Source organism: Aedes aegypti, chromosome 1, assembly GCF_002204515.2.
Source record: "Aedes aegypti strain LVP_AGWG chromosome 1, AaegL5.0 Primary Assembly, whole genome shotgun sequence".
Lineage (NCBI taxonomy): Eukaryota > Metazoa > Arthropoda > Insecta > Diptera > Culicidae > Aedes > Aedes aegypti.
Window position 1 is genome coordinate 16,637,380 of NC_035107.1, and position 10,748 is coordinate 16,648,127.

The 10,748-nt window shown below is 39.2% G+C and overlaps 1 protein-coding gene across 1 annotated transcript in view; it reads right to left on the reverse strand.

The window, feature by feature from the left end:
- The window catches only part of LOC110674760 (enhancer of rudimentary homolog), a 30,866-nt gene extending 24,330 nt beyond the window's left edge, over positions 1-6,536 (reverse strand). The window contains exons 1-2 of the mRNA XM_021839031.1: positions 6,328-6,536; positions 5,888-6,169 (exon numbers count right to left, since the gene is read on the reverse strand). Coding sequence (XP_021694723.1) covers positions 5,888-6,076 — 189 coding nt within the window. The 5' untranslated portion in view covers positions 6,077-6,169; positions 6,328-6,536. The remainder of the gene's footprint in view (positions 1-5,887; positions 6,170-6,327) is intronic.
- Positions 6,537-10,748: the final 4,212 nt, after the last annotated feature.

Here is a 10,748-nt window from a genome sequence, read left to right on the forward strand (position 1 = left end):
ACGAGTCTGCAAACCAGTTAGGCCCTTTCAGTTAGGCCCTTTGATTGAACATGGTTCCAGTTAGGCCCTTTTATTAAACTTAGTTCCAGTTAGGCCCTTTTGGAATTTGTTAATTTTATAGATTGTTGAAGTGATTTTCAAAGTTTTAGATCAAAATCAATCGATTAGGTATGTGAGAAAATCAACTTTGAATATTAAAAATTCTTTATTGAAGATTCAGTACTATATTGATTCCTATTTCAAGCCCATTCTCTTTTTTACTAATTTTATCATAATCTTAATGCGAAGTTAGTTGAAAAACTGATTTTTTATTCTGAAAAAAAATCAATTACATTAAAAATGTTGAATAATTTTTATTTGTTAATTTTTATTTGTTGCCTCTAGTTGTGGATCGAGTTCCAAAAGTCGCGATTTTCACAAAAACAAATTCGTTTGTTTTTGTAACAGCCCTGCAAGAATTCTTCTTATACTTCTTCTTGGCATTACGTCATTACTGGGACAGAGCCTGCTTCTAAGCTTTGTGTTCAATGAGTACTTCCTCAGTTAAAAACTGAGAGCTTTTTTTTTGACAAGTTGCCATTTTCGCATTTGTATATCGTGTGACAAGTACGAAGGTACTCTATATTCAGGAAAGTAAGGGAAATTTCCATTACGAAAAAACCTGGACCGACCGGGAATGGAACTCAGATACCTTCAGAATGGCTTTGCTTTGTAGCCGCGGGCTTAAACTGCTCTGCTAAGGAAGGCCCTCAAGTATAAAACAAGTAAAAAAGTGAATGGGTTTGAAATAGATATAATCAATAAGGTACTGAACCTTCAACCAAGAATATCCAACATTTAGCTATTACATTGTTTTTCTCTCGCTTTATTTTATTTAAAAACTATGAAAATCACTTCAATAAGCAATAAAATCAATAAATTCCAAAAGGGCCTAACTGGAACTATGTTTAATAAAAGGGCCTAACTGGAGGGGCCTAACTGAAACCATGTTCAATCGAAGGGCCTAACTGAAAGGGCCTAACTGGTTTGAAGATTCATTGAAGGGCCTAACTGCTGATGATATTTGAATGCAACCATTTTCACGAGTCGTTATGCTATTTGAGATTACTAACGTTCTGGGCCACGTAATAAACCATAATGAGTGTCTAACACAAGTTTAAAACTAGTAAAAAAAAAGTAAATGGGTTTGAAATATCAATAAGCAATATGTTGCTGATTTTGTATAGAATAGTTTCCAATATGTAGCATGTATGATATTGTGTTGTTTTCTCACATAATCATTAAATGTTGTCGAAGAATTATGCAAATCACTTCAAAAATCAATAAAATTAGCAAATTCAAAAAAAAGCCTAACTGGTTTGAAAATTCGTAAAAGGGCCTATCTGCGGATGATGTTTGAATTGAACTATTTTTACAAGTTGTTGTGCTATTCCAAATTCAAATCGTTGTGAGCCACGTAATAGACCTTTATAAGTGTCGAACACAAGGGGTTATCCGAAAATGACGTCCATCAATTGGGGCCTCCTCCAATGGGGGGATGTATGAAAATGTGACAGTGCATGGATTGGGTATTAGAAAAAGCGTGACAGAGGGGGTAGAAGGGTTCTAGAAATCCCGAAAAACGATGGACGTCATTTTTGGATCTTCCCCAAGTATGAAACTAGTAAGAAGCGAATGGGTTTGAAATAAGAATAATCAATATGGTACTGAATCTTCAACCGAAAATTTCCAATATTTAGCTATTATATAGTGTTTTTTCACATAATCGCTAAATTTTGTTCAAGATTTATGCAAACCAATTCAAAAATCAATAAAATTAGCAAATTATAAAAGGGCCTAACTGAAACCATGTTCAATCAAAGGGCCTAACTGAAAGGGCCTAACTGGTTTGAAGATTCATAAAAGGGCCTATCTGCCGATGATGTTTGAATTCAACAATTTTCACGAGTTGTTGTGTTATTTGAGATTAGAAACATAATGGGCCACGCAACAGACTTAAATGGGTGTCGAACACAGGTATGAAACTAGTAAAAATGCGAATGGGTTTAAAATAGGAATTATAAATATGGTACGGCATCTTCAATTGAGAATTTCTCAATGTTTACGTTTTGCAGATAGGCCCTTTTCAAATGTTACGCTAGATTTATTTGATACGATTGCGAAACATACAAATAATGGCGTCTGGTGCGCTCGCGATCGCGAAAAACTTACAACACATGAGCAGGCGGAATTCGAGGGATGCCAACTTTTTTTTTCTACTTCTCTGCTAGGGATACTCCTTTTGTCCAACCATTCGACAAGTTGATAGAAGAGGGCTTTTACGTTTCCTTACAGTACCTAAAAGAGTCCTATTCAAGCATTTCATAGGAAATCATAGAAAATTCCTGAAATATGACCAGCTTAATTCCAATCATGTAAATATTTATTTATTTATTTATTTTATTTCGTCAATCAATAGTAGACTACACATTTGCTTAATTCTATGTTGTATTATATCTTAAGGAATTACAATATTGTCTTAGCTTTGTTCGCGACATGGTCAGATCAATTTCTGTGCAATGCTGATTATAAAGAGACATCATTCGATTCATTGGGCCGAATTTTGCATAGTTAGTTCGATGATTATTTGATGCAAACAAATTCCGATTTCTTAACTGTCTAGCGGGCGTGTAGAAATTCAAACATGATAAAAGATTGGTGGAATCAATACGCTGCGATACAATATCATTGATAAATGAAATCATGGCTATTTCGCGACGCTCATTTAAGGTTTGAATATCGATAAGCATGCATCGAGCCTCGTATGATGGCAGTGGAAACGTTGTCCAGCCTAATTTGCGTAAGGCATATAAAAGAAATTACTTCTGTACTGATTCGATTCTATCACCATGTATTTTTATATGCGGAGACCACACAATACTATAATATTCTAGAACTGATCTTACATAAGCAATGTACAAGGTTTTAATCGTATATGGATCCCGAAAATTGTAGCTAAAACGCTTAATAAAGCTCTACATATTGGTTGCTTTATGGCAGGGATGGGGTGCGACTCAAATCTATTTCGGTGCTACACGCACTGCTGCGAGATAGCACCCAAAATTCGAAAGAGACGTGCAGGAGTATTTTTCTCTGGACTGCACCCTGGTTGTGCTGACTCGCAATGTGCTTTGGGATGCATGGTATCGAGTTGTCTCATTTTCACTCTTTGCGTTTCGTACACGCGTAAACAAATTCACTTGAATTCATGTCATTAATATGTGACTGTCAAAACTCTTAAACACGTTGAACATAATTCGTCACCACCTTATGTTTCTGACTTTACCAATTATGTCAAGATCCACAACAATAAGTTTTTGCAAAGCACTTATTATAATTGTCCGCTTTCAAAGCATACTTTGTTGAAAATATTCTAGAGTGGATTTTGTGCTTTCACGAAAGAGACTGAAAGAGTAGAGATTGTGCTTTGCTTTGTCTCGCACAAAAACAAATTGTCTCCTGCGCCTTGCTTTGAGTTTACTCGCAAAGAATGGGAGACGCACAAGCAATTTCAGAGTGGCACGCATGTTTTTGGCACTGCACTGAGTTTTCAGACATTCCCTGCTTTATGGACAATCGTATTATAATGATCAGTAAAGGTAAGTTTAGAATCTAGAATTACACCTAGAATGACACCTAAATCTCTAATCTTATCGCACTTTTGAACAATTTGATTTCCTAAAGAGACAGTAATCTGTGGTGTATTCCGTTTTCTGCTATATGTGATTAAATTACATTTTTTGACGTTTAATTGAAGTAAGCTTTTGCTACACCATTTATCAAATATACTTATTTCATTCAGATAAATGTCGCTATCTATGTTGCTATTGATTTCCATATAAAGTTTCATATCGTCGGCATAAATCAAAATTTTAAGATGTTTAAGCACATATGAAATATCGTTAACAAATAATATAAATAACAATGGACCTAAATGCGAACCCTGGGGAACTCCTGATGTAACTTGAACAGGTTTAGACATTTTTCCCTCAAATCTAACTATTTGTTGGCGATCTGTTAAATAAGATTCAATCCAGTTGAGGAGTCTCATCGCAATTCCCATTTTATTGAGCTTGAAAATCAACATGGGAATGTCTAGTCTGTCAAATGCCTTACTAAAATCGGTGTAAAGTGCTTCGACGTGGTTACCTCTATCCATTGCATTCAAAGTGTAATTAACAAATTCCAAAAGGTTTGTTGTAGTAGAACGACCTTTATAGAAACCGTGTTGTGTATTCGTTATTCTCGCCAACTATATTATGCAAGCTTCTTTGCAAGTTCCCGAAAAATTCTTCAGTCATCTGCTGTATTACCTAAAACAATGAAATTCTTCACTGATACGCAGAATTCTCTCGATTCTATTTCAAGTATTTTGCAATTTTCGACTGTTGTTTTGATATGATCGACTGTTATAGTATAATATGATTTCTGAGAGAACTTGGCAAAAATCAGAACGATTTCTTCCCATTAAAGAAAAATGACTGCTGAGAAGCTTGTTAGCAAGTCTCTTAAAACACCAGTATCCAGAAGGGGATGCTGGTGGATATCAAACAATATTTTTAAAATATTTTGGGGAGATCTTCTCTGGTTAAATCCTTGAAACTACTTAAGATACTTTTTCAAATATTTGTATGGTGTGATTCCCGAGACAATCCTCAATAATCTCCTGGGAACATCTTTGCCGAATTGTAGGTGTGATTTTTTATTAATCTTGTAATGTTCCTAATAAGAAGAAAGGCGTATCTCATTCTCGCCATTTTTGATTCAATTAAACTGGTGGATCTCATATTTTGAAACATCTTATTGTCGAGTTTCAGATAATTTGACCGTAAAAAACAATGTCTAATTTCATGAATCATGCTGGTGCTTAAGTAGTTTTCACCCTATTAACCTTGTATGAATGTTGAAGGGGCCTGTGGTTAGTGTGGTTAGAGTCCTCGGCTACAAAGTAAAGCCATGCTGCAGGTGTCTGGGTTCGATTACCGGTCGGTCCAGGATCTTTTCGTAATGGAAATTTCCTTGACTTCCCTGGGCATAGAGTATCATCGTACCTGCCACACGATATACGAATGCAAAAATGGCAACTTTGGCAAAGAAAGCTCTCAGTTAATAACTGTGGAAGTGCTCATAAGAACACTAAGCTGAGATGCAGGCTCTGTCCCAGTGAGGACGTTAATGCCAAGAAGAAGAAGAAGACATTGAGTAAATGGAATATCAAGTATGCTTTCCGTGGCATTTTGGGAGGAAACTTAAATTTCTAATACATAATTACCAAGAACTCAAAAATGCTTATTTGAGGCTGAAATTTTGTACAACTCATATCACATACTGGGTGAATAGGTAGGGTGCAGAGCTACTTGGGCACTTCCATGATTCACTTTGGCATGTGGGGTTTTTCTCGGCCGAATTGTCTCAAACTTTGCAATAAGAAGCGCTTCAGTACGCCGCATATTGTGGCCAAATATGAGCTCAATAGCTTACAAAAAACCCCACTGCCGAAGTGAATCAAAAGTGCCAAGAATAGGATCCAGCTTTCTATTAACTCGAAATTGTCAAAACTGTTGAATGTGACAAATATGTAGTCATAGGCAGGATAATCGCGTAAGAATCTCCTCTCTGAAGCCTCTAGGTTTCTCTTCAAGGGGAAATAAAAAAAAAATGGGTTTAGATCATTTTGGTAAAAAATATACTTTAGAGAGCTTCAATCAAACATAGACTTGGATTGAAATAGTGACTTAGACTCTACAATGAGAGCTGCTACCAGCCTTGATCTTGAGAAGAGTGTTCTTAGTGAATTCTGAGAGAACATCATGAACTCAACATTAGCAAAGATTCCCCAAAAACTCACCTGATCCACGAAATCGAACAGCTGGCTGATGTCGTACGTGATGGTCGGTGTGTTCGGATTGCGCCGCTTCAGGTGCTCCTCGTAGATCTTGCACACGCCCTCCATGCACTCGTTGACGCTCTCGTAGTCGCTGTAGGTCCGGGTTTCCGGATTGCGCCCCGGCTGCACCAGCAGAATCGTATGGGACATCTCTCACTTGATGAGGGCCTCGCTCTCTCTTGGGTCAGCAGATAATGGAATCCTTGGCCACGATGCCTTCCGATTGTGCAAACTTACAGAGCCCTAAAACAGAAAGCGGAACAACCCGGTTAAAACATCTCCCGGCAGAACGCAATCTTAGGTTAGGGATTCGTCCTCCGGCCGCTGAAAGCCAACAGTGTATCAACAAAACAAAAATGGAGCACTCTTCTTCCGAAGTCCGAATCAGACGACGCACTTGCCTGCAGCTTTTTTCACCGTTTCCGCTCGTCTGCGGCGGACGAAAATTATTTGACGAGGTAAATTCGAGACTCGCGCTCACTTATTGCCTAATTTGAAACCGATTGAACACTATTTAACACCGAATTTGAACGATTTTATTGCAGATTTTCCTTTCTTCATTCAGCTTCGTCCGGCTAAACTTCTTTTTTTTTTGGATGACGTTCGACTTTGACAGATGACGCGACGATGCGGGCGACGCTAGCGACTCCACGACGGTGGTGGGTGTTGAGCGCAGAACTAAATGCAAGCGCACAAAAGGTTCGTTTCATTTTGAACTAAGATCAGTAATAAAGGTGGGAACATGAGGTTTTATGTTCTTCAGTTCGCTTAAGGTGAAGATGAGTCGAATTCAAACCTTAAATTTTTAAAAGCACAAATCTGGAGAACCAAACGTTGATGTTGACGTTTGATGACGAATACGAGCTTGGTGGTTGAAACGATGATGGCGCGTGGAAAGTGAGTCGATGAACGTCATTCTATTGACCACTGTATAAGCGATCAGATTTGAATTTTATTCAATCATCTTTCGTTCACTAGATTCAGGTTAAGTTCAAAATTCGTTTTACTTGGTAAGTAAACCACGCTCGCTCTACCGAAATGTATGATTAAAAAAGTTAATTCCATAGATTATCAGTCAGCAACTACCAAGCCAACAAAAAAACTTGGAAAAATTTCAAACTAAGAATTTATCATGGCGGAACAAGTTAACGCAACTATTTCAAGCTTCTGGTACTTCTGAATATCCATTTGACATCAAATTGTTGTAACCGATAAGGTACGTAAGGTGTTTTTCAGAAACTGGAAAAAAACAAAGCGATGAATAAATGCGAGTGAAAGAAGAGATGTGCACAAAAGAAAAAAAAAGGAAATAACAAAAAAAAAATATGTAAAATAATACACGGATAAATTAAAAAAAAAAATAATTTGGATTTTGATTGGATTTGAATTGGATTGGAGTTGGATTTGATATGAATTTGAATTGGATTTGGATTGGATTGGAGTTGAATTGGATATGGATTTGAATTGAATTTTATTTGATTAGATTTGGATTGGATTTGGAATGAATTTGGATTGGATTTGGATCAGATTTGGGTTGGATTAAGATTGGATTTGGATTTTGATAATATTAGATTTGGATTGAATTTGGATTGAATTTGGATTGGATTTGTATTTGTTATCACAAGCAATCCAGTGGTAGCATCGTAGCAGTCCATGGCAGCCAACTCTGAGTTGGCATTCTGACAAGTTACTCTGAAAAGAGTGATTCCATTACCAGCTCTTGTACAGAACAGTCACAATTAGCTCTAATAAAGATTATTTTAGAATATAATATTTTGGCGACGAGTTATCAAAGAATCCACTCTGGAATCTCGGAAAAGAAGAAGAATGTCTTTATCGGGAGGAGAACCATCAGCAAACCTCGGAGGTCAAGATGTTTTCCGGCTCATTCTCCAGCAAAATCAGCAGATGGTGGAACAGAATGCTCGTCTAATGGCCATGATGGAACGTTTCAACAACCTAGAAGCTCCAGCCAGGACAGCAAGCGGCCCCGAATTCATCATTGAATCCCTAGCGTCAAACATCCGTGAGTTTTGCTACGATCCCGAGAACGGCTTAGTATTCGACCGATGGTACCAAAAATATGAAGACCTTTTCCTGAAGGATGGCGTTAATCTGGATGATTCAGCGAAGGTCCGTCTCCTATTAAGAAGCCTCAGCGTGAACGTGCATGACAAGTACGTGAATTTCCTGTTACCAAAGCATTACCGTGAGTTTTCGTTTGCGGACACCGTCTCCAAGTTGAAGCAACTGTTCGGAATGAGAACCACGTTATTCAGCAAGCGGTATCAATGTTTTCAAATAACGAAGAAAGCGGAAGAGGATTACGTGACCTATGCAGCGACAGTCAACAAACGATGCGAGGATTTCGAGTTGAACCGTATCACAGCCGATCAATTCAAATCTCTCATTTTCATCTGCGGATTAAGATCGCCGCAGGAAGCTGACATCAGAACCAGATTACTTTCAAAACTAGAAGCAGATGGAGAAGGCGAGTGCAAGTTGGACACCCTCATCAACGAATGTCAACGGTTGCAGAATTTGAAACACGACACCGCCTTGATCGAGCAGAAATCATCAATTGCAGCAACAGTCTGTGCAGTCAAACAGAAGAAGCAACAATCGAACCAATCTGCGCAATCGACCAAGGACAACAAGCATTCTAGCGTTCCAAGAACACCATGCTGGCAGTGCGGTGGCATGCACTTTGTTCGTGATTGCTCTTTTGCGAATCATACCTGCAAATCCTGCAACAAAGTTGGGCATAAGGAAGGCTACTGCAGTTGCATTTCTGTGAAGCCCAACCCAGGATTCAAGAAACACAAAGGTAAGAAGAAATCGAGCGTCAACGGCATATTTGCGGTTAACCAGATCAACAGCGAAATCAGAAGAAAGTTCGTGAACGTCAACATCTGCGGCGTGAAGATTAAACTTCAGTTCGATACAGCATCTGATATCACCCTCATTTCAAGACAAACCTGGGAGAAACTTGGATCACCGGATTTGAAACCAACAACAAGCGAAGCGAAAACGGCGTCGGGGAAGCCTTTGAATCTAGTAGAAGAGCTCACCTGTTCCATCAAGCTTGGAAACATCATCAAAGACGGCACCTGCTTCGTGACAAATCACCCTAATCTCAATTTGTTCGGCCTAGATTGGATTGAACTTTTTGAACTATGGTCTAAACCTCTATCAGCGATCTGTAGAAAAGTACAAGCTACGCAGTCACCGATCCAGAACTACAAAGAAGCGTTTCCGAACGTGTTCAAGGATACCCTCGGACATTGTAAGAAAACGAAAGTGAAATTGTACCTCAAACAAGATGCACGTCCTGTGTACAAGCCGAAACGTCCAGTTCCGTTCACATCCATCACGAAGGTTGACACCGAATTGGATCGTTTGGAGCAAGCGGAAATCATCACACCCGTAGATTTTTCGCCATGGGCCGCTCCAATCGTTACTGTGAAGAAGCCTAATGGAAAGGTACGCATCTGTGCCGACTATTCCACCGGATTAAACGCAGCGTTGGAAGCAAACAATTACCCTTTACCAGTACCGGACGACATTTTCACCAAGCTGAATGGATGCAAGTTCTTCAGCATCATCGATTTATCTGATGCATATCTTCAAGTTGAAGTGGATGACGATTCAAAACAACTGTTAACAATCAATACCCATCGAGGACTCTATCGTTTCAACAGATTGGCGCCAGGTGTGAAGTCTGCCCCCGGAGCTTTTCAACAATTGATGAACGGCATGATAGCAGACCTCGAAGGAGTTGGATCTTTTCTGGACGACATCATTGTATTCAGCAAAACAGAAGTAGAGCATCATCAGCGTCTCGAAGCTCTTTTCAAGCGCCTGGAGGAGTACGGTTTTCACCTTCGCGAAGAAAAATGCAGCGTTCTTCAAAGGGAAATCAAATATCTCGGCCACATTGTTGATGAAAATGGACTACGCCCGGATCCATCGAAGATTGAAGCAATCTCCAAGATGCCTGCCCCAACCGACATTACCAGTTTGCAGTCATTCCTGGGTGCTGTGAACTATTATTCAAAATTTGTGAAGAAAATGCACCACCTACGACGTCCTCTCGATGCGTTACTGAAGAAAGATGTCCAGTTCGTTTGGTCCTCAGCATGTCAAAATTCATTCGAGAAGATCAAGGAAATTCTGCAATCGGATTTGCTGCTCACTCACTATGATCCGAAACAGGAAATCATCATCGCTGCAGACGCATCAAAATCAGGTATCGGCGCAGTTGCCATGCATCGTTTTCCAGATGGTAACCTGAAAGCAATCGCTCATGCTTCCCGAACGCTGACGCAAGCTGAAGCCGGTTACAGCCAAATTGAAAAAGAAGGTTTAGCATTGGTTTTTGGAGTAACCAAATTCCATCGGATGATTCTGGGCAGGAAGTTCACGCTGCAAACCGACCATCAACCCTTACTGAGAATTTTTGGTTCGAAGAAAGGAATACCTCTGCATACTGCAAACCGTTTGCAACGATGGGCGCTGACTCTCTTATGCTACGACTTCGAGATTGAATATGTTTCAACTACACAGTTTGGCTATGCGGATGTGCTATCGAGGCTGATCAACAATTACACGAAACCTGACGAGGATTTCATTATTGCTGCTGTTCAACTGGAAGAAGATATTGAAGTTCCGTTAGACGAAGCTGTCGGAATACTGCCAATAACTTTCAACATGATTCGAAAAGAAACAATCAAGTGTCCCGTTCTGCAGCAAGTGGTCCGTTTAAATCAGCAAGGATGGCCATCAAAAGCAAACAGTATCGAAGATGAGCAAGTACGTCAAT